Here is a 25,446-nt window from a genome sequence, read left to right as displayed (position 1 = left end):
GTTTTATTCCTGGAAGAGTGAACATTGTTATGTCCAGAAACTAAACTGAGACAAAGACGTCTGGACTAGAAGACGTTTCCTCCAAGTGTTCAGCTCTAAATGACTGGTGGGGAGTTTAGGTTTTTATCACCTGAAGGTCACATGACTAGAGTCTGTTAATGACCTGATACTCACCTGGACCTGGACCTGGACCTGGAGGGACCTGTTCTGATGAATCTGGTGGTTCTCTGATGATCCATTAATGTCCAGAGACTCCTCAGATGTTCAGAGCACGTGGACATTGTTGTCCATTGTCCTTCAGGTGAAGGTGGACAGCTGAGTCCTGACCTGAAGACCTTGTTTGAGTCGTAGCGAAGATAAACTCAGGATGAGTTGGGGGGAAGGACATCCAGGCTATTTTGTGTAGACACTTTGTTTCTAAGTGTCCAAAGTTAAAATAGTGAAATATGTTTGAGGAGACAAAGAAACAGCTGATGGCTCTGAGGTGAAGAACATGTGCCTCGCTAGGATTATCATCTCTAACATGATCAGTCAGAGAGTCTGAGGTTTCTTAATGTTTCTGTCTGCTTTGTTTTCTGTGTGGCTGATAATGGCCTGTCAGTCACTCACTGTGGACTGGTGGACGTTTTACAGTCTTCAGTCTCTGGCTCTGGGTTCCTTCTCCAGCTGATTCATCAGGGAGGCAAAGCTTTATGAAACAGCTGCAGACTGAGCTATTGATGGTCAGTGGGATCAGATGATGATGAGAGCTAATTGTTGATGATTGGTCCACAGAGTCCACCAGCAGAGCTCAGAGGTTCTCAGTGGTCAGTCTGCCCAGCAGCATCAGACACAGCTGGACTCCATCTTTCTGGTCTGTACATGTACAACAACTACTTTCCATCATCTCCATGCTGCACTTTGTAGACCAGTGGATTGTCAGTGTGTCCAACATGGATCTGATGTTTGTCTCCATGATTTCAGTCTGCTTGTGTCATTCATATGGTATTCTGTTTCAGCTGCTGGAGGACAACATCATCACTTTTGTGAAGAACCAGCTGAAGAAGATCCAGAAGGTTCTGAGTCCAGCTTACCCAGAATGCTCAGAGAGTCAGTGGGAGGATGAGGAGGTGTTGGATGGTGAGGATGAAGAGCAGACGAGGAGCAGCAGAGATTTATTTGTGAAGATCACAATGAACTTCCTGAGGAGAATGAAGCAGGAGGAGCTGGCTGACTGTCTGCAGAGCAGTAAGAGGATTTCTCTAAACATTGAAGCTGCTGGAGAAATGGGACATTTACTAATGTCTCCAGAGATGAACCAAGATATATTCACACACTCATTCTTTAGAGCAATGACATGTTGGAATATTTACTGGAGAGTTTATTCATTCATCTTATTTGTTGTTTCTTCATTCAGGACTTGAAGCTGCAGTTTGTGGACGTAAAGTTAAATCTGCTCTGAAGGAGAAGTTCCAGTGTGTGTTTGAGGGGATTGCTAAAGCAGGAAACTCAACCCTTCTGAATGAGATCTACACAGAGCTCTACATCACAGAGGGAGGGACTGCAGAGGTCAATGATGAACATGAGGTCAGACAGATTGAAACAGCATCCAGGAAACCACACAGACCAGAAACAAGCATCAGACAAGAAGACCTCTTTAAAGCCTCACCTGGAAGACATGGACCAATCAGAAGAGTGATGACAAAGGGAGTGGCTGGCATTGGGAAAACAGTCTTAACACAGAAGTTCACTCTGGACTGGGCTGAAGACAAAGCCAACCAGGACATCCTCTTCATATTTCCATTGACTTTCAGAGAGCTGAATGTGTTGAAAGAGAGAAAGTTCAGCTTGGTGGAACTTGTTCATCACTTCTTTACTGAAACCAAAGAAGCAGGAATCTGCAGCTTTGAAGAGTTCCAGGTTGTGTTCATCTTTGACGGTCTGGATGAGTGTCGACTTCCTCTGGACTTCCACAACACTGAGATCCTGACTGATGTTACAGAGTCCACCTCAGTGGATGTGCTGCTGACAAACCTCATCAGGGGGAAACTGCTTCCCTCTGCTCGCCTCTGGATAACCACACGACCTGCAGCAGCCAATCAGATCCCTCCTGAGTGTGTTGACATGGTGACAGAGGTCAGAGGGTTCACTGACCCCCAGAGAGAGGAGTACTTCAGGAAGAGATTCAGAGATAAGAAGGAGGCCAGCAGGATCATCTCCCACATCAAGACATCACGAAGCCTCCACATCATGTGTCACATCCCAGTCTTCTGCTGGATCACTGCTGCAGTGCTGGAGGATATGTTGGAAACGAGAGAGGGAGGAGAGCTGCCCAAGACCCTGACTGAGATGTACATCCACTTCCTGGTGGTTCAGACCAAAGTGAAGAAGGTCAAGTATGATGGAGGAGCTGAGACAGATCCACACTGGAGTCCAGAGAGCAGGAAGATGATTGAGTCTCTGGGAAAACTGGCTTTTGATCAGCTGCTGAAAGGAAACCTGATCTTCTATGAATCAGACCTGACAGAGTGTGGCATCGATATCAGAGCAGCCTCAGTGTACTCAGGAGTGTTCACACAGATCTTTAAAGAGGAGAGAGGACTGTACCAGGACAAGGTGTTCTGCTTCGTCCATCTGAGCGTTCAGGAGTTTCTGGCTGCAGTCTACATGATCCACTGTTACACCAACAGGAAGACGGAGGTGCTGAAGGACTTCCTGGGAAGAAACTACAATAACTCACCTCTGGATGAATTTCTGAACAGAGTCATGATTAAATCCCTGGAGAGTAAAAATGGTCACCTGGACCTGTTAGTTCGCTTCCTTCATGGCCTCTCTCTGGAGTCCAACCAGAGACTCTTAGGAGGTCTGCTGGGTCAGACAGTGAACAGTCCAGAAATCATCCAGAGAACCATCAACAACCTGAAGAAGATGAACACTGATAAAATCTCTCCTGACAGAAGCATCAACATCTTCCACTGTCTGATGGAGATGAACGACCTCTCAGTTCATCAGGAGATCCAAGAGTTCCTGAAGTCAGAGAACAAATCAAAGAAGCAACTCTCTGAGATCCACTGCTCAGCTCTGGCGTACATGCTGCAGATGTCAGAGGAGGTTCTGGATGAGTTGAACCTGTATCAGTACAACACATCAAATGAGGGAAGATGGAGACTGATCCCAGCTGTGAGGAACTGCAGAAAGGCTAAGTGAGTCCTGATGTGATCATTAACAGAATCAATCAGTGGAGATTAGTAGTTTAGTTCTTCAGACGTTCTCATTCTTCTTCAAACAGTGTTCCACTTGTTCACTGCAAACATCACAGTCAGTTGTATTTAGTCCCAGATGTTCTCCAGCTGTTTAAAGCTGTTCTTCTAGTTATTGACTCTGTTCTTTCTATTTCTCTGTCTTATTATTCTCTCCATCAGTAAGTTAGTTTAGCTGAAGCAGCCTCTGAGGCCTCACGTTACAATGATGAGAGGATATTGAAGGCTGTTTCTAGAGTACAGAATAATCCTGAAGTCAGTGAAGTGGCTCCACATCAACATCTATCTAAAGCTTGTTAAGATCAACATGAGCCACAGTAAACTACTGATCATCCCACACAGAGACTGACCCATCAATGGAGCATTTTATTGACTGAGTTCAACATTTGATTTTAAGGAGAGAAGTCGAGTCACATGGTCTTGTTTTTACGTCTTTCTTTCTATTTGTTTCCTGTCTTGTTGCTGTAGAGAAGAGTTGAAGCAGGAAATGCTCAGAGGTCTGAATATATAAGAGCAGAACGGTAGAAGTCTGACTTGTTAAAGAGATGTGAAACACACAAAGGTCAGAGTTTAGTTTGACAGATAAAACCCTGAGAACATCTTTGTGATGACTTGATGGTGAGAAGAATTCAACCTGATTGTTTGTTCATTGTGTTTGTGCTGAACAACTAAAGTTGAGCCAGTCCTGTGTCCTCCACATGGAAATATTTCACCATGTTCATACTGAATGATGTCCAGGTCTGAGGTTGTCAAGTGATGGCTTTCATTTGCGTTGGACTAAAGACTTGTGGACTGAAGCTGACGGCAGCAGGTCGACAGCAGAGATCATCTTTCCAACTGGAACTGTTCACTGAGCTGAACTCAGTCAAAAGATCCAGAGTCCATTAGACAGTGAAGACAGTCCAGATGTTTGTCTCATCCAGATGTCCTCATGATGGGATCAGATTAGGGTTGCCAACCGTCCCTTTAAAAACGGAATCGTCCCGTATTTAGAAACAAAAGTACGCGTCCCGTATTGAGCTGAAACAGGACGCACTTTGTCCCGTATTACCGTGAGAATCCAAAATAGTGTAAAATGTCAATGGAATGAATGAATAACAGGACGCTTTATATGAACATTTACGGTAAACTTATTCCCAGGCCGTCTCCTGCTCTGTGACCAATGAGCTGACAGCAGGAATCCCTCTCATCTCATTGGTCGAGGTACTGTTGCTTGTGAAGAAGATACCAGAAGACAACAAAGCAACAACTTTTCCTCACACTTTCTGTTTGCACTTTTCTTATTGCACTATTACAAGAGGAATGTTCTGCTTTCTATTGTTTTATATTAATTTATACAGTTTTAAGTTCAGCAGGACAGGTTTCTGTTTTATTCTGTTCATCTGCACATTCAACTAAACAAAGGTCTGAGAGAGATGATGAGAATGATTGTTTCCTGTCAAACAGTCAGAGAAGATGAGCCGAACCACTGATGTGGAGACAACATGTCCAACAGGATGTCCAACTGTCCACTCATCAAACCCATCATGTTCATGGAAATGTCTTCTTCCATTATAACAGATTTTATTTATTTGTCTCATGACAGACTTTATAACTGTGGACTCTCAGAGAGTCACTGTGAAGTCGTGGCCTCAGCTCTGAAGTCCAACCCCTCCCATCTGAAACATCTGGACCTGAGTGACAACAACCTGGAGGATTCAGGAGTGAAGCATCTGTCTGCTGGACTGGAGAGTCCAAACTGTAAACTGGAGACTCTGATGTGAGTTTTCATTTATTTTCTTCTCAGGCTTCTGAAGAATGGAGATCCAGTTTAGATGAGTTCTCTTGTCAGGACTGTCAGATAGAAAAGGAGCTCAAAGAGTTGAAATGAAGGAGCATCATGTTCCTGAACATCAGCAGGTATCTCCTCAGTCATCAGACGTGCACAGGTACGGGCTATTGTTGCTCAGGAAACAGCCCGTTTGCCCTTAGTAGCTGAGCTGCTCCTCTGGAGAGAGAGACTTTTTTGCTGTTGTGTCTACATCAATACAATGAGCCCATAACTGGTAAAGTAGAAGTGTTCATTCATTCATTCATTCATCAGCTGTAACAGCTTGTTCCTGTGGTTGAGCAGGAAGTGATAATGTGATCACCAGTGTTGGGTATAGTTACTATGAAAAGTAATTAGTTAGGTTACTACGTTACCATCAATTAAAAGTAATCCGTTACGTTACAGCGTTACCTATGAATAAAAGTAACGTGTTAGAGTACTCGTGCGTTACCAAACATTAAAAGCCGTTTGCAGCGCCTCACACATGCTGCAACTCAGCAACACAGACACACAGCCTCCTTTAAATGCACAGAGAAGTCCTGACAATGAATAACGTCAGTCATCCAACCAGATTAACTCTGCAGGAGAACAATACCAGGAAAGACAGTCAGCAATATGCCACATAGCGTTTTATTCATGAATTATTTTTTGATCAGTTAGAACATATGATCAAAATTCAGAAGTGCTATGAAATGCGTGTGCATGAGCAGTGATTGACACTCTGTTAGATACACCCCTGGGCCTGATTGGTGCATCTGAATGTGGAGCGTTGGATGTCTTGCAAATCGTGCTACAGGCTCCAGGTGGGGCCAGAGGAGCCCAGTGTTTTTTAAAATGACCTGCTTCATGCAATTATACTTGAACATAGGGTCAGTTTCAGCAAATATGACAGAAAGTTAGTTTTATAAGACTTTCCTACTGCACCTTTAAGTAAACACATCTGAGGTAAACAGGTAGCAGATTCTCTGTCAAACAAAAATGATAACAGGCCGAATAACACAAACAATAAAATCGCTCACTGGCACACAGGCAAATGACAAATAGCCTAATAGCTGAACTATGAAAATACTATTCAAGTGTCACAAGCCTAAATTCACTTTACCATCGTCCACTTACATTTACTCTTCAAAGTAGTGATTAAAACGTAGCAGAAGAAGATTTTAGAAACGTCTGTCTGACAGTCGACTTCTCTTAGGAGTAAGAACGAGACTCCTGAGGCTGAAAAGCCTCTCCACGGGTGAGCTACCAGGGTGATAGAGTGGTGCTTGGAGAAAAGATGGTTTTTCAAATAGGAAGTGGAATTTTAATTTTTTGCCATGGACAAAAGCTTTTCACCAACGCAGAGTGAGCATTTTACCGTAATGTTGTTTTTGTCCCTTTCGTTGATGAACTGAAAATAATGTGGGAACTTCCAGGATTTAAAAGCTGTCCTCTCTGCCATCAACACTCACACACACACACACACAGGTAACGTAGGTCAGCAGGTCACAGACGCATCATCACAGCTCTGCTCCTCCGCTGACACATCCACAAGTGGCTCAGTACTGTCTGACAGAAAGCAGCTGTAGTCGGAATTTTTCGTTCCTTATCCGGAGAAATTCTTAAAGTAACGTATTACTTTTAAAAAAATAACGAAGTTACTGATTACTTAACGCACGCAACTAATGCGTTACGTTGCAAGTTACACAAAAAAAGTAACTAGAGTACTCTAACCACAACACTGATGATCACCAGAGGTAAAATAATACCAGAGGTAATCATCAGTGTTACCTAGGATTTGCCCTCTGAACAAATGCTCATAAATCAAAAACTACAAGTCCTATCGAGAAAACGAACACATTGTGAGCGTCAGCCAAGGGTTCTCTACAATTTAGTGTTGATCCCACGCGCCTACTGCGAAAATTGTGGCCGTAGTTGTTTTAGAAAAAAATATGCGACACGAAAAATCGTCGAAAAATCCCCCTCGCTTTTCACATACACACACATGGAGAAAAATTCGAAAACTGGTCGGCGCACTCCTCGCTCGGAGGAGCCTGCAGCCCAAACCGTACGTCCCACACAAATAAAACCCACACCATCTGAAAGCCAACAAAAATCCCTACGTTTTTATGTAATTTTTATCTCTGTACCTCAAAAACTGTGGCCCCCTGGTGAGATTGAACCTTTTTTTTTCAGAATTTCGACGAAACTCTGAAGCGAGAGTGAGACTTAGAGTGCGGCCATAGGGATCCATTATAAACAATGATTTTTTCAGATTTTTCCAAAATTTCACCAAAACGTAAACTGCAACCCTGACCAAACCGTAACAGGTATCCAAACGCCGTTTTCAGGAAAAGAAAGCTACACTTCCCGTGCCTCGTACAAACTTCTAAGCAATTTTCTACTCTGAAGCACGGCCGAGTAATCACTGGACAAAGCGAAGGAGGAGATTTTGGAATGTTGCCGCTTTTTGCGGGCTTCTCCATTTATTTCAATGGGCTTTTTGCCCGATTATTCTCGCCCCGTTGGAAGAATCGTTTAGAAAAGTCATAGCACACTTGTCCCGATTAAGGCGCACGTCCGGATATACAATTTGTCTACAATTTGTCAGCTCTACACCTGTGTTCCTGTGTTCTTCTTCTACTGGGTTGAACAGGCAGCCTGTTGACAGCGTCGTCAAGTCAGCTTATTATAAGTGACTTTGGGCTTGTTTTCCTGTAAAGTCTCTTACAAATATTGGTAGTCAGTTTTTTTTTGGGCTTGTTTCTAGAGTGTAGTTGCTTATTTGGGTTTGTTCCCAGATCCATAATAAGTTGTCAAGAAGATATTTTCATTATGTTATTTAAACGTAGGAGTTCGTCTTGCCTGTCTAGCTCTCGGTTTAAAAACCGGGGGCGCTGGTGAGAAGCTCATGGAGTAGATGTGCTTTTTGACAGTCTTATACATAATTTCATCAGCCTCTGGGAAAACTGTGAACACTTGGGGCTTAACCAGGTATGTTTATCCAACGACATGCTGAAGAAGTCGCCTAAAAACATCGAGTGGCCTGGACCTTCCTCAGCTTCTGCTAATGCTAATGCTAATCCTTGAACATATCAACACCAGGTTTGATAAATTAGAGCAAACACTAGAGGTGGTGCAGACCTCTCAAAGAGAACTACTGGAGAAGGTTGAAACGGTGGAAGAGTGAGTTCTGGATCATGAGAACCACATAACCTGCTTGGAGAAGACGGTCTCTGGCCTGAAGGACGAGAACAACGCGCTCAAGTTCAAAATGGATGACCTTGAAGGCCGGTCCCGTCACAACAATATTAAGATTATCGGCATTCCTGAGCATGAAGAGGGGGTAAACCAACAGAATTCATCGAGGCATTAATTACGAAGCTTTTCAGCAAAGACAACTTTGGGTCACCAGTGGTTATCGACCGGGCGCACCGGACCCTGCGGCCGCCGCCCACAACTGGAGCTGAGCCTCGCTAAGCCATCATCACCAGGGTCCACTTCTACCGGGAGAAGGAGCTCATACTTCGCCTCCGGAGGGAACGACAACTGGAGTACAAAGGCAACAAGGTGCTTGTTTTCCCGGACTACACGCCCGAGGTGATGCGCCAGCGGCGTGGATACACCGAGGCCCTGGGGATGCTGCGGGAGCTGAAGGTGGAGCACAGCCTACTTTTCCCAGCGAGGCTTCAGATAAAACACCGAGTGAGGCTATGGCTTTTATTAACACTGTCTTAACGAACTTATCTTCAGATTGCTGAGGTTCCTTGGCGTATACACTTATACAGAGGGCCAATCAGACTATTTCCATGCTACTGTTACCAGTGCCAGACCTAGGGGAAATCTGAACTGGCAGCAAGGGTTACACAGGCTAGGAAGCGCTGCGTAACCGATGTACACATAAAATAGGTTGTAAGGTGAAGTGAATCTGTGAATAATTAGAGAGAGGACCAAAGTTAGCGTCTTGCTCATGCCTGAAGCTGTTTTATTCTGATACAGTTATCAACAATTCACAATCACATTCTTTCTTAACTCTTTGAATAGTGAATGTAAACTCATGACCAAAATATTGAACACAGTGTAACCAGGCTAATAATAAAGAGTAAAGCATTCTGCCGAGGTAACAACTGCACATAAATTCCACATACAATCCTGCTTAACTCATCTTACACTAGCATCATACAAACAAAACATTTCTACAATCACCCGACAGGTTATGATCATTCTCTCTATCTCTCTCTCACACACACACACGCACACCCACACACACACACACACACACACACACACACACCTGTGCGTGCTCCTTTAAGAACAGCGTTTAACAAATGGCGGCATCACGCTGGAAACATGAACATAATGAATGCTACAGTGCAAACGGAAGTTCATAAAACAATTCAGCTCGCCGATACACATCGGGACAATTAACTACAAAACGAGCAATACTTTGTGTCTCTAAATCATGTCACGGCATTACTCAACACTTTCGAAGCTTTCACATTAGATATTGAACCATACTCAATTCAGAAAAATATGTTTTACCATTTACCTGTGAATAATTAGAGAGAGGACCAAAATTAGCGTCTTGCTCTACCCTGGGTGTTCCCATACTGCTTTGCGCGCGATTTCATTCTCGCTGCAAAAGCAGTCTGGAAACCATCGCCCATATTTGCGCCTGAGATAGGGAACCAATCACAGACCGGGGGGGGGGGGGCAACAAGATGATGACGACGTCTATGCGCAACACCGAAGCTTGTAGTGTGTTAATCCAACATGGCAGCGGACCTAACGTTACCGTTCGATGCAGCCGCAGACAGTGTTTTAAGTAGCTTAGAACGCAAGTTTATTTAAAAAAAGAGCAACGTTTGGCGTTGAAAGACTTCATTGCCAAGAAGGATGTGTTTGCTCTGCTACCAACAGGCTTTGGCAAAAGCCTTATTTACCAGCTAGCCCCGTTGGTGGCTAAGGCTATGGGGCTTAGCGAGACCCCAGTCGTTGTGGTGGTCTCGCCATTAATAGACTCTGTGTTTTTTTGGATACAATAGGTCTGCTGAGTGACCGTATATGCCTTCTACCCTCATATTTACTTTGCACAAACGGCAATAATCATTAAACGCCATCGTCTTTTCATGGACAGTAAAGGTTCTTCTTCTTCCTCGTCGAATTTCTGTCGCTCTACATACGTCATTTGGTATAACTGATACGATTGGCTATGAATCGCGCACAAGGCAGCATGGGAATTACCAGGCGCATTTGATAGACATTCGTAGCGCCCAATAAACGGCCCTAGGCATTTGTAAAACCACGCCTCAAATACGAGAAAATGAACACGTAGTTTCCAGACCAGCATCTCATTGAGATGTGCAGTCGCGTCAGCCAGGCTAGTCTTGCTCATGCCTGAAGCTGTTTTATTCTGAGCTGCGCATGAGCAAAGCTAGATAGCTAGAGTCTCCCTAATGAATCCACAGCAGTACTATAGCACCACCTATGGCGTAAATGTGTATTACCTCTATGTAAATCTAAATGTATAAAATCAATGTTAGAATAGTTCAATTATTATCAAAAAAATAAGGGGGGTGCCTGTTTACATACAAAACTAAATAGATAGCGTTTTCAAACCTACTACACTACATTTCCCAGATAACTGTGTTTAAGAAGTTGAGAGACTGTCAGTTTGTTTTTTCTGACTTAGGTCAATTATGTCTGGCAGCAGAACTGGGCTAAGTTAATTATTAGGACTTTAATAGTGAGCTAAAGGTTTGAAGGCTGGTCTCAGGCCGTGCGTGTAGCGGTCCTGAGCATGAGGGGATGTCCGGGCTTCGTTTGGGGAAGTACTTGTGGGTGGGTTGGGGACATGTTCAGGTTCATAGGTTTGTTTGAGTGTGTTACATCAGGTTACAATGTATGTTCTTCATGTGTCTTGTTTTATTAGATTTTGTGCACGTTTGAGAGGATACCAGCTTTTATTACGGAGATAATGTCAGTATCTGATGACTTAACACATGGCAGTATAAACCATAAATTTACATTGGTCTCATTGAATGTTAAGGGGTTTGGTCATGTCATTAAAAGGGGTCGCGTCTTCTCGCATCTCAAGTCATAAAACCAGACGTAATTTTTCTTTAGGAATTTATTTGTTTTTAAGGCACTAAATGGGCAGGCCCCAACCTACATCACCAATCTTGTACAGCCCTACTCAGTGCAAAGGTCCCTGAGATCCTCAGGTAAAGGGCTTCTCCATGCGCCGCGTTCTCGGCTCAAACAAAGGGGTGATAGGGCTTTTGAAGTTGCTGCTCCACGTTTGTGGAACCAGCTCCCCCTGGATATTAGATCTGCCCCCTCCATTTCTGCCTTCAAATCCAGGCTAAAAACTCACTTCTACTCCCTGGCCTTCCTTGTTCCCTAATCCTGTACTCCTGCTTATTTTCTGTGGTTCCTTTTAATTATGTTTTTATGACTAATGGTCTAATGTGTTTTCTGTATTATTTGTTTTAATCCTTGTTATCCCCTGTACAGCACTTTGGTCAGTTTATGCTGTGTTTAAATGTGCTTTATAAATTAAATTTACTTACTTACTATTGGTGTAAATGAGCAGCGCAGGTTGAGAGCAAGTTGGATTTCCTAAGTAAGTGTATGACAGCAGACCCATATGGAAGGTATTTGATGATATCTGGGAACATAAACTCCCTTCTGATAACGATACTTAATATCTACGACCCAAATATTGATAATCCTGATTTCTTCTGAAAGGCATTTGATTTGAGCCTTCCCCTCTGGAAAAACATCCGGCCCAGATGGCTTTGGTTGTGAATTTTATAAATCATCTCATGACAAAATAGTTCCACTGATGCTGAGGATGGTGAACGATTCTATGAGAAGTAAGACCCTCCCCAGTTGATTATATAAGGCACATATCTGCTTCCCTTTGAAAGGGGGAAGGGAAGCGTTGGACCCTGCAAGTTACAGACCAGTTGCTCTCTTAAACTGTGATCTGAAAATAATAACTAAAGTCTTGGCTACGACATAAGGAAGGCATATTTCCACCATTGTACAAACTAATCAGACTGGATTTATCCCAGGTTGGTTTTCTTTTGGTAATGTCCGTCTGCTTTTAAATACGATATACTCAGTGGTAGTGAAAAGTACACAGGCTGCTGTTTTATCTCTTGACGCCCAGAAGGCATTTGATCAGATCGAATGGCCGTACATGCTGAAGACACTGAAGCAATTTGGATTTGGAGAAAATTTGATTGAATGTGTGAAAATAATTGACCTTAAACTAGTATCTTCTATTCTCACTAATTCAGACACATCTCAGCCCTTTGAGTTACAGCGGGGTGTGAGGCAGGACGACCCTCTTTCTCCTCTTCTTTCTGATATCACCTTGGAACCACTTGCTATAGGTATAAGAGGTCACCCAGGTATTCATGGTGTAAAGTTTGATGATGCTGAAAGCCTTGTTAATCTGTATGCTGATAATTTATTGATTTTTTTTTATCAGACCCAATGGTCTCAGTTCCCAACCTCCTGGATTATAGAAAATCATTTAGTAGATTGTCTGGGACACAGTTAACTGGGACAAGTGTGAGTTCATGCCATTGACTAACATGTGTCCTACTTTCTTGAAATCTTTGCCATTTAAATGAGCTACTACTCATATTAATTATCTTGGCCTTAAGATCTCCAGAAACCCCAAACTTTTACTGAAATTGAATTCTTTGGACATGGTGGATAAATTTAAAGCCAGTATTAGAAACTGGAAGTTGCTCCCTCTCTCAATGATTGGCTGCATTAATGCCATTAAAATTGTTGCACTTCCAAGGTTCTTGTATCTCTTTCAAAACCTCCCTGTTTATTTGCCATTACATTTTTTTTAAAACAACTAATCCAATGTACAGAAGTGTTCTATAAACTCCAGATATCACTTCATCCAGTTTAAAGTCATACATAGACTGCATTATTCCAAAACTAAACTTAATAGAATATGTGGATCAGTGTCTTCCATGTGTCATAGATGTAACAGAGCTGAAGGTTCACTCTCACATTTGTTCTGGTACTGCCCAGCACTGGACAACCTTTGGAGCAACATATTTAACTGGTTCTCTAGGCAATATAAAATAAATATTCAACCGGACTGTAACCTGGCTGTCTTTGGTTCTTCTGCAAGGATATCAACCCTCCCTTCCCACTGTGAGCAGGTTCTCAAAACGGGCACGGTAGCAGCCAAAGAACTGATTTTACTTCATTGGAAGTCTCCATCAGCGCCTTGCTTTAAGAGGTGGCTCCATGAAAAGGTTTTTGTTTCTAGGATGGAACAGATTCACCTTAGCAGATGGAGTGCACCAACTTTATATGAGAAAGCATGGAAGCCATTTTGGCCTTACTTGATGAGACCTAAATGATCAGTTTTGTTCTTTATCCGTACCACTGACGGTGCCAGGAGACAGAAGGCAATGAACTACTTTGGCTATTGTACATATCTTCATATAGCCTCTGTCTTTATTTTCATTAATACAATTATTTCATTTAACAAAGTCACATGCTGTAAACCCATTTTGAATGTAGATTTTTTTTTTCTATTTTTGGTTAAAAAAGTTTTAAAAATATTCCAGATGCTCATGCAGGACCTCTGGTCAGGTCAGTCTAGATTATTCTGATAGAACCTTTTTCATTTTGTAAAATTATCAACAGATGAATTGTTTCATTAATGGCAAAATCATTTTTACTTTTACTTAAGTACATTTCAGAGCCTGTACTTTCTGACTTTTACTTGAGTAAAAGAGTTGAATCAGTACTTTTACTTTTACCAGAGTAGTTTTTTACTCAAGTATCCGTACTTTTACTTAAGTTCATGTAACCCTGCTGAAATCCCGACCCACAAAAATAGTAATGAATAATAAATAGAGAGTAAATATGTATGTGTAGCCCTGTATAAATCATTGAGGTTACAGTGCATAAGAAAAATTAATATAGCATAATTTAATGTTGTACTGAAAGTTCATGATGTTTAAAAGAGGAAGTTCATAATATTAAAATGGTTAAAAATATGTACAGTTTAATAAATTAGACTATTTACAGTTAAAAGAATAAATACATAAAAGTATTTTAGTTCTTTGATATAAAGTGCATTATAAATAAAATTTATTATTATTATTATTATTATTATTATTATTATTATAAAATATCTGTGATGTGAGAAGATAAGAGATAAAAAGTAGTGTTTACGTGTGTAACCTAACCTGTTAGCTGTCATACGTCAATCATTTCATTCCTGTGTTGTCATTGGTTATCAAAGTCACGAGCCCATCAGAGTAAATGAGTTGTGTAAGTGAGGGACTAATGGTGCAGGTTAGTGTGATGTGTAGTGAGCATGCAACAAGTGAGACAGACGCTATGGACCAGAGAGCTAAGACGGAGGCATGGTGGTGTGGGGAGCATTTAAGTTTAGTGGTGGAGGTTGACTACTCGTTGGTCCTGATATAAACTTCTGTGTGACCTGAAGAGGTGAATATGATGCGTCTGCTTGTATCTTGTTCTATATCTAACTGTTCTAGTGTAAAGGGTTAGGGTTATAGTTCTAGTGTTCAGGCCCCACCGCACACAAGCTTCATCAACAGGCCTGCAACGGTTAAAATCTCATTAATAGAGTGTGTTTTATAAATGAATGTGTGTGGGCCACAGGTTAATATTGAGTTTAGAGTTGTGAATTAAAGCACACTGTTTTAAAGGTGACTTGAAGATCCTAAAGGGATCAGAGTTAGTTTTAAGAGTATCTTACAGTTTGTTCTTGAAGTTAAAGGAAAGGTGTGAAACCAAGAGAACCTGTGAATTTTATTTTGAAAACCTCTTTATTTACATATTGCATTTTACTTTTACTGGACAATCAAAACCTTTACATTTTATTTCATTTTGTAAATAAATACCTGAGGAGGAGGATTATTGCATTTAAAGTAGAGTTGTGGTCATTTATTAAAGTAACCTATATTATTAGAGTTACATACGTTATAAAAGTGACATATAAAATAGTTGTATCTTTCTACAAGGAGCCCAGGCCCAGTCTCATAGTATTAACCACTCTAGCTTTATATTTAACTACATGAGACCTGGGTTACATATGTTTTAGTTCAAACTGTTATTAAAAGTGTTAAAATAACATTTCATGAAGGTTAAAATAGTTTGATGAATGGGTTAAAAATGTAATAAATAAGTTTTAAAAGACACAGAAGTGCATTATTAAATCTAACGAGAGACGATCGGAACGAGCACCGACGAGTCACCTGGCAGTAATGTAATTTAATGAGATAAAGTGGTAGTTTCAGTATCTAGAGGACTGTCTGCTCCACATTCTGGACCTGGATAGCTGAGCTACGCCTGATTGTGGACAACTAGAGACATTTCTGCTCCAAGTTTCTTTGTAGTTGTGCACGTTTCGCTAGCTTCTGAGCGTCATTAGCATTCGCTAGCTAAGTGAATGGAGCATTAGCCGCTGCGTAGCTAAAGCAGCTAACTCTGTGGCTGAGGCCACGTTCACACGTACGAAAACGATCTTTTCCCTCTCCGTTTTCGAGGGCATCGTTTCAAGAAATATCTGCGTCCACACAGATCCGTTTCAGCTCGACCGAAAACGCTACTTCATATTCCAGGCCTATAGGTGGAGCTGTTTCAGTTTCAGAAATTCATCAAAAACAGAGAGGAAGAGGCGGAGCATGCGCACAAATCTTGAGCGCTGTTTACAAATCGCCTTTTTTGCTCAGCGTGGTGGCACAGGAGCATGATATGTTGCCCTATTAACCCTAATAGGCTCAATATCTTCTTCAGCATGAAAACTAGCATGGAGTCCGCCATTGTTGTTGATGTTGTTATGAGACGTCTTGCGGGAGGTGGAAGGCTGCTCGGGGGTGTGGCGATGACATCATCATTTTCCCCGTTTTCCTCTGTCTACACAGAAACGCAAGAGGTGCGTTTGCAAATTTCTCCACCCTGGGACCCGTTTTCAGAAAAGTGCGTTTTAGGGCAATACGTTTACAGGATACATGTGGACGATCGGCCAAAACGATGCAAAACTTCTGCGTTTCGGCGTTTTTGCGTTTCTGTATGGACGGCCCCTAAGCCTTGCTGTTTCTACACGGGACCGTGAGGATTTATCTGGAACACTGCTGGTACCGGGACAAGTTGTCGGTCGGACGTCGTCTCAGGCGGGTTGCCTGTGGAGACTCCATCTTTCTTTCACCTGTCTGCTTCCATATTGGGCCATTACCTTCAGCCTCGCCCTTTCATCACAGACTCGGACTGGATCAACTTCATTTAAATCACCAGTGTGGGAACACTTTGGTTTCCCGGTGCAACATAACGGTGATGGCACGCGAGTGGTGGACCGGACAAAGACCGTCTGCCGACGATGTTTGGCGGAGGTGCGGTACGTCGCTGGAAACACATCAAACATGCTAACGCACATAAGACGGCATCACCCCGATATGTCTGTCACTGGTGCGAGGAAAAAAAACGTGTGTGCAACAAGTTAGTTGAGTTAGTTTCTTCTAATGAAGTTGCCAAAGTTGCCAGTTGCTACCTGACTGCCTCAGTTTATCCCTACAAGAAATTGTGCTTTTTCTTTTCCTCTGTATGAACAAAATGAATGAATGGTATGAGAACCCTCCTAATGCATTTGTTGGATGTTTTATTCTAGTTTTTACTTTTAGAACAGGAGGTGGTTTTTAGTTTTTTCACTCTATTGGTGTCTGTTCAAAATCAATGAATAAAGCTAGTTTCCTACATGTGTGAGTTTTTGTTTCTTTTTTCCTGTTGGACCGAACCGTGACTTGTGTGGACCGTTACACCCCTATCATTAACAGAGTTCTTGGTGTCACTAATCATTCTTTCTGTCCATACTGTCTGTGGAGACATCCCCTTCTAGTCTGACTCCAATGAGACAAGATGGAGGACAACATCCACAGTGTTGTTGTGTGGATGAATGATTGTAAAGTTGATCTTCAACTCATCTTGTTCTTCAGCACATCCAGTCAGTATCTTTGTGTTTCCACAGTGTTTCCTGCTGAGCTGCAGTGGAGGGACAGGAACTCAAAGAGGAACTTTGATTAGTGTCAGTCAGACTGCTGAAGCTTCATATTAGTGTCAGCTGAACAGTGGAGTTGTGTTAGGAAGAGACCACTTCACAGTCAGTGTGGACAGCAGGAATCTGAAGAACTCTGTAATGTCCATATGACATGTGACTGTTGTTGGAAGACACACTTGAACATGTCAACTTGTCCTTTAACATTTGAATGACACAAACCTCCTGAGACGCCAAATCCAGGAAGAAGAAGGTCCTGGAATCAAAGAACTAATCAACAGTTTGTAGTCCAACATGTGTGAGGAGGAGATATTGATCCTGTAATGAGGTCAGCAGCATCTTATTGATCTGTGTTGACATGAATAGTTGTCTGAATGTTGTGCTGACGTTTGGATGATGTCTGTAGAAGGCTGACATGATGAAGATCCACAATAACACAAGGACAAAGTCACTCTACTCATTTTAGAGAACAGCTCATTGATCAGGACACATTTCAGACCTCAACACATCTGATTGATCATCAATCATTTCATCTTTTATTCTTTTTTCAGATTGTATTGGTGCAGTTTGTCAGAGATCAGCTGTGATTCTCTGGTCTCAGCTCTGAAGTCCAACCCCTCCCATCTGAAACATCTTGATCTGAGATACAACAACCTGAAGGATTCAGGAGTGAAGCAGCTGTGTGGTTTTCTGGAGAGTCCAGAGTGTAGACTGGAGACTCTGGAGTGAGTTCACTGTCTGTTACTGTTGTAGATCTGATATGTTTAATCACCAACTGAATCTAATTTATTTTAAATAAAACTTTATTGTTCCTCAAAATGAAGACAAATACAAACTCATTTAAATAACTATAATGTTGAGATTCATTCCTGGTCAACACACACATTGATGAGGACACATTTAAAACCTCAACAAATCTGATTGATCATCAATCATTTCATCTTTTATTCTTTATTCAGATTGATGAACTGCAGTTTGTCAGAGATCAGCTGTGATTCTCTGGTCTCAGCTCTGAAGTCCAACCCCTCCCATCTGAAGCATCTGGACCTGAGTAACAACAACCTAAAGGATTCAGGAGTGAAGCAGCTGTGTGGTTTTCTGGAGAGTCCAGACTGTAGACTGGAGACTCTGATGTGAGTTCACTGTCTGTTACTGCTGTAGATCTGATATTAGGGCTGGACGATATGGACCAAAAGTCATATCCTGATATATTTAGGGTGAATATCGATATACGATATATATCCTCATATGGAGCTTTTTCAGGTTGTGGATGGCTTACGACTGGGGCTTCTGCAGCGTTCAGTTTCACACACTCTTCGTACTGCAGTTTGTGCCACTGTTTTAGGTGGTGAAAAAGATTTGTAGTGCTTCCACCCTTGGCTGTATCTTGTTTATGGCACTATCTACATATAACCAGGGGTCGCGTTAGCTGAACATTTTCTGTCATTGACTGGTTTTTTAAAACTGTGACAGAAAAATCTGAAGGCCATCTGTCATTTTGACAGATTGCAGTTCACACTCCTGACCACTTGGTGGCGAGTGACGTTATTAATCGTCTCTTGTCTCTAATCACAGTTTTCATTTCAAACATCGTGGAACTTTTATCAGGGCACGATTTCCTGGTACACCGATTATACTGATGCACACGTCAGAGCTCTGCTAACCATAGACATGTATACACTCACCGGCCACTTTATTAGGTACACCTGTCCAACTGCTCATTAACTTAAATTTCTAATCAGCCAATCACATGGCAGCAACTCAGTGCATTTAGGCATGTAGACATGGTCAAGACGATCTGCTGCAGTTCAAACCGAGCATCCGAATGGGGAAGAAAGGTGATTTAAGTGACTTTGAACGTGGCATGGTTGTTGGTGCCAGACGGGCTGGTCTGAGTATTTCAGAAACTGCTGATCTACTGGGATTTTCACGCACAACCATCTCTAGGGTTTACAGAGCTCACCAAAATTGGACAATAGAAGATTGGAAAAACGTTGCCTGGTCTGATGAGTCTCGATTTCTGCTGCGACATTCGGATGGTAAGGTCAGAATTTGGCGTCAATAACATGAAAGCATGGATCCATCCTGCCTTGCATCAACGGTTCAGGCTGGTGGTGGTGGTGTAATGGTGTGGGGGATATTTTCTTGGCACACTTTGGGCCCATTAGTACCAATTGAGCATCGTGTCAACGCCACAGCCTACCTGAGTATTGTTGCTGACCATGTCCATCCCTTTATGACCACAGTGTACCCATCTTCTGATGGCTACTTCCAGCAGGATAACGCGCCATGTCATAAAGCGCAAATCATCTCAGACTGGTTTCTTGAACATGACTATGAGTTCACTGTACTCAAATGGCCTCCACAGTCACCAGATCTCAATCCAATAGAGCACCTTTGGGATGTGGTGGAACGGGAGATTCGCATCATGGAGTTGCAGCCGACAAATCTGCAGCAACTGCGTGATGCTATCATGTCAATATGGACCAAACTCTCTGTGGAATGTTTCCAGTACCTTGTTGAATCTATGCCACGAAGGATTAAAGCAGTTCTGAAGGCAAAAGGGGGTCCAACCCGGTACTAGCAAGGTGTACCTAATAAAGTGGCCGGTGAGTGTATAATATATATGTATATATGTCTATGTCTATGTGGCTAATGGCTACCAGAATGGAGGCATCAGATGAAAGCACGTTGCTGGGACTGATGAGTTTTTGTGCAAATTGTGCAAACTAAAAGAGTTAGCATACCACTGAAGCCACAGGGGAGCCCCAGGGGGCACAGGGGACATGTCCCCTGCACTTTTTCCAAAGGATGTTTTGGTCCCCTGCACTTTTTACCGTCCAAAAACAATGTTACGCTATCCACCTTATTCCATGAGCCCTTGCGTGAATTATGGATGAGACTTCCAGTACGAACCGGAAGCGGCGTTTTTACATGCTACCTGTCAGCGCTAATCCACTTTCTCCGACTACTATGAGACGTAAACCATGTGGGAACACCAGCTGTCACAGCTCAAACAAGGCGACATTACAGTCCCGCTGCCTAATAATATAGAGGGGTGGGAGGATGACATGAAGTGGCCTAAAATAACATACAGTGGCATAGTTAGCTACTTAACTCTGCCGCGTCGGGGAGGCAATGAAGAATCTAAAAAGCCCTGAGATGCATCAGTACCTGCACAGTTATAAGGCTGGACGCCTTTTATTAAAAGAGATGGTGGGACACAATCTCGTTTACCTTAAAGCAGACGTAGAGCCCAGCCAAAGTCTTAAAAGTCCCTCATCACCAAGCCTTGGTATTAGTGTCATCATACCATCCTTTGGAAGGTATATGTTGATTGTTCTGGTAGTTTTAATGATCATTTTCATTGCTTTTAATGTTGGGCTGCAACAAACGATTATTTTTGTAGTCAATTAAATGTCAATTAGTCAATTAAATGTAATTTAAACTATACAAAGGGGCCGGTATCATAAGTTTTCTTATTCCTACTCCTTTTTACTTTAAGAACTTTAAGAACTGAAGGTCAGTTAGTCCAGAAAATTACAAAAACTTTACAAAAACCGCCCCAGGAAAGGAAGACCAAGAGTCACCTCTGCTGCTGAGGATAAGTTCATCCAGTCACCAGCCTCAGAAATCACAAGTTAACATCACCTCAGATTAGAGCCCAGATCAATGGCACACAGAGTTCTAGTAGCAGACACATCTCTACATCAACTGTTCAGAGGAGACTGCACCAATCAGGCCTTTATGGTCAAACAGCTGCTAGAAAACCACCACTAAGGTAAAACAACAAGCAGAAGAGATTTGTTTGTGCCAAGAAACACAAGGAATGGACATTAGACCAGTGGAAATCTGTGCTTTCAGATTTGAGATCTTTGGTTCCAGCTGCTGTGTCTTTGTGCGACACAGAAAAGGTAAACAGATGGTCTCTATATGAATGGTTCCAACCGTGAAGCATGGAAGAGGAGGTGTGATGGTGTGGGGCGGCTTTGATGGTGACACTGTTGGGGATTTATTCAAAACTGAAGGCACACTGAACCAGGACACAGGACAATGACTCCAAACACACCTCCAGGCTGTGTAAGGGCTATTTGACCAAGAAGGAGAGTGATGGAGCTGCACCAGATGACCTGGCCTCCACAGTCACCTGACCTAAACCCAGTCAGAGAGGGGTCATGGGGTGTTCTGCCTCCCTACTGTAGTGATGTAATGGTCTGAGAGTCCCTAATGTTTTGTCAGTCTGTGTCTGTAATGCTATAGTGGGAGGGGACACACATCAACACACACATTGATGAGGACACATTTAAAACCTCAACACATCTGATTGATCATCAATCATTTAATCTTTTATTCTTTATTCAGGTTGAGGGACTGCAGTTTGTCAGAGATCAGCTGTGATTCTCTGGTCTCAGCTCTGAAGTCCAACCCGTCCCATCTGAAACATCTGAACCTGAGAGACAACAACCTGAAGGATTCAGATGTGAAGCAGCTTCTTGATCTTGTGAAGAGTCCAGACTATAAACTGGAGACTCTGGAGTGAGTAGAGGGTTCCAGTCAGTCCATGCTGCTTTCATCAGTATTGTCCTAAACACAGTTAGTATCAAAGATCCAGTGTTTCCTGTAAACCTGCAGCTTCTCAGTGAAGCTGTGAGAGGAGAATGGAGACAGGCTTCAGGATTGGACAGAAAGACAGAGAGAGAGACAACAGTCAGCCAATCAGATGAGCCAGAAGCTTGTTGTGATCATGTGTTTGAGTTGATGTGAAGACGACTGTTGTTGTTGTGTTGATGTGTCCAGGAAATAAAGCTGGATTCCAGCTGACAGCCTTCCAAGATGTATAGAGATGTCATTAGTTTGATCAGATCTCTTCAATGACAGCCTCCATGATTATTAGTCAGCTGATCTTTGTTTAAATGGAGCAGCAGTAAATCCATCACTAAAGTCTTGGTGCAGTAATGAAGCGTTCAGGACTCTCAGCAGTTTATTAGTCAAATCTGCAGAGGAAACAGACTTGATGCTAAAAGTCTCTGCAGGTCTGTGTGTGTTCACTCCAACACGTTAACATGAAGCTGAAAGGAAGCTGGCTGAGCTCCACAGCTGCTCCACTGCTGCTCTGAACAGGACTGAAGTCCCTGCTGCTCTTTCTACTGGATGTGATGATGAAGGGAGACTCTGGAAACACTCCTTCACCTCCTCTCTTCTTTCTCCTCCTCTCTACAGGTGGAGGAACTCACGGTAGTAAACAGGATGGTGTGTGTTGTGAGAGGATGAGCTGTGTCCTGATGATCCAGAGGTTGAAGCAGACTCTGACTGGACCATGTTACTGGGAGGTGGAGAGGAGAGCTTCATCCACATGGTCTCCATTTAAGACCATTAACAGAGCTGCACTTCAACTCTTCACAGAGCTCCAACAAATCAAGTCCAGTCCCTCATGAATGATTCAGACACATGTCAACCTGCCAGCATCAACAGTCCTTCCTGTTGTTGTGTAGATGTTTGTTCCATGTCTTCTCTCGTCTCTGTAGAAACAGTAGATTCCAGATGTTTTTACTCCTGTTTCATCCACATATTTATTGTGTTGGAGGTAGCAGCAGCTGCTTTATCTGTCATTGGTTATTGGTTGGTGAGTGTTTCCTGTTTGTAGAACTGGTGGTGAACTGTAGGAACAGGTGAGTTTAGAGACTAAAAGATGATTTAAAAGCAGCTGAAGATAAAACATGAAGCTGTCGACTGTAAAGCTCACAGTCAGACCAGAGACTCCATCAGATCCATGCTGGAGCTGGAATGAGTCTTCTTCAGTTACATCCACAGATACACCACTGCAGATGATCATACACTATATTACCAAAAGTATTCGCTCACCTGCCTTTACTCATTCTATGAACTGAAGTGCCATCCCATTCCTAACTCATAGAATTCAATATGATGTCGGTCCACCTTTTGCAGCTATTACAGCTTCAACTCTTCTGGGAAGACTGTCCACAAGGTTGAGGAGAGTGTTTATAGGAATTTTTGACCATTCTTCCAAAAGCGCATTGGTGAGGTCACACACTGATGTTGGTCGAGAAGGCCTGGCTCTCAGTCTCCGCTCTAATTCATCCCAAAGGTGTTCTATCGGGTTCAGGTCAGGACTCTGTGCAGGCCAGTCAAGTTCATCCACACCAGACTCTGTCATCCACGTCTTTATGGACCTTGCTTTGTGCACTGGTGCACAGTCATGTTGGAAGAGGAAGGGGCCCGCTCCAAACTGTTCCCACAAAGTTGGGAGCATGGAATTGTCCAAAATGTTTTGGTATCCTGAAGCATTCAATGTTCCTTTCACTGGAACTAAGGGGCCAAGCCCAGCTCCTGAAAAACAACCCCATACCATAATTCCTCCTCCACCAAATTTCACAGTTGGCACAATGCAATCTGAAATGTACCGTTCTCCTGGCAACCTCCAAACCCAGACTCGTCCATCAGATTGCCAGATGGTAAAGCGTGATTCATCACTCCAGAGAACGCGTCTCCACTGCTCTAGAGGCCAGTGGCGGCGTGCTTTACACCATTGCATCCGACGCCTTGCATTGCACTTGGTGATGTGTGGCTTGGCTGCAGCTGCTCGGCCATGGAAACCCATTCCATGAAGCTCTCTGCGTACTGTACTTGGGCTAATCTGAAGGTCACATGAAGTTTGTAGCTCTGTAGCAATTGACTGTGCAGAAAGTCGGCGACCTCTTTGCACTATGCGCTTCAGCATCCGCTGACCCCTCTCCGTCACTTTACGTGGCCTACCACTTCGTGGCTGAGTTGCTGTTTTTCCCAAACGCTTCCATTTTGTTATAATAGAGCTGACAGTTGACTGTGGAATATTTAGGAGCGAGGAAATTTCACGACTGGATTTGTTGCACAAGTGGCATCCTATGACAGTTCCACGCTGGAATTTACTGAGCTCCTGAGAGCGGCCCATTCTTTCACAAATGTCTTGTTTCACAGTCTGCATGCCTGAGTGCTTGAATTTATACACCTGGGGCCAGGCCAAGTGATTAGAACACCTGATTCTGATCATTTGAATGGGTGAGCGAATACTTTTGGTAATATAGTGTATATATTAGAGGTGGGACTTGATTAAAAAAAATCTAATTAGAGGCTTTGTAATTGATTCATCTGAATTAATCACATTTTAATCTCATAACAATTTTTGCCCCAAAAAGCAACAGTTTTCAATTTAAAAGGATTTTAGTGGACGACTGAATCAAATAATAGACTCAGACATGAATATTGTGAGCTCAAACTCTTCTAATGTCTGGAAAAATGCATTTAATTGCATTTCAGTTCAAAACAGTAGAAGAAGACGTTTTCTGTGCTCACTGCAACATGCTGCATTTAGACGGCACCGTAGGGTTAAAGTGGTATGATGTGGTGCTATGCTAACTCTTTTTGTTTGTTTGTTTTTACACAAAACTCTTATCAAGGCTTCCATCAGGTAGTTTTTTATATATATATAAATTTTCCTGCCATCAATCCTAGCAATTTTTTTTTTTTTTTAAGTTGACTTGGTTTACTTCTGTGTTTAGAATTCTTTATTTTTTTTAAAGCTTTATTCAAACAAGTACATCTAGACAACAATGAGACAATTGTTCTGTGTGTGTACAACAGTATCACAATGGAGGATAACGTATGTGGTATTACAACAACAGAGTGCAGTAGAGAAGTAAATAACTACATGTAAATATTGTAAAGTTTAAATAAATCATAAGTTGCCTTTTGGTTAGTGCTGTCAGATATTGAAGAGTTGTATAGTTTGACATTTGCTGTTAGTTCAAGGATTTTTAGTTTCTTTTTTAAACACTTTGATCGATGAATATAAAGTTTGGTTAAAATAACAAGCAAACTGATCACATAGAATTGTGAGGAGAGATTTTTGTCAAAGTCTATCAATCCAAGTAGTACATTTCTCCACCATAAAACTAAACCAGAATATAACCAATCAATAATGTAATGTGACAGTCTGCTGCAGAGAAATGTTGGAAGCTCACATGACCAAGATCAGTGAGTCAGTGTTTCCCTGAGATCTCCACAAAATGTCCAGTTTACATCCATGTCTCTCTTCAGCCTTTGTATATTAATATTAGTCGTGTAAAATCTGTGGATCATTTTGATCTTATTGGTTAAACTAAACTAATGTGGTAAAAGTCCACATTTATTCCAACAAACGTTTCCAACAAAGGTAGACCAGTACGATGAAGCAGAAGGTGAACTCATCATGTCTCATTGAAATAGTTGTCAGATGATTTTGTTTCTGTTTTAGATCCGTCCAACAGTGCAGCGTGATCAGTGTTTCCTCTGGAGTCTTTTAGAAGTGGAAT

The 25,446-nt window shown here is 42.3% G+C and overlaps 1 protein-coding gene across 1 annotated transcript; it reads left to right on the top strand.

Annotated features, from left to right (window-relative positions):
• Positions 1-1,338: 1,338 nt before the first annotated feature.
• On the top strand, positions 1,339-24,874 carry LOC311494994 (NLR family CARD domain-containing protein 3-like; the record flags this gene model as incomplete). The annotated part of the gene is made up of 6 exons (XM_084554277.1): positions 1,339-3,182; positions 4,825-4,998; positions 17,650-17,823; positions 18,058-18,231; positions 21,461-21,634; positions 22,319-24,874. Coding segments are annotated over 6 exons (2,559 nt in total), but the record flags the coding sequence as incomplete, so codon positions are not given.
• Between the last annotated feature and the right edge of the window lie 572 nt (positions 24,875-25,446).

This window comes from Chelon labrosus (assembly GCF_963514085.1).
Source record: "Chelon labrosus genome assembly, chromosome: 10".
NCBI lineage: Eukaryota > Metazoa > Chordata > Actinopteri > Mugiliformes > Mugilidae > Chelon > Chelon labrosus.
Note: the sequence above shows the minus strand (reverse complement) of the source record. Positions and strands in the feature narration are given on the sequence as shown.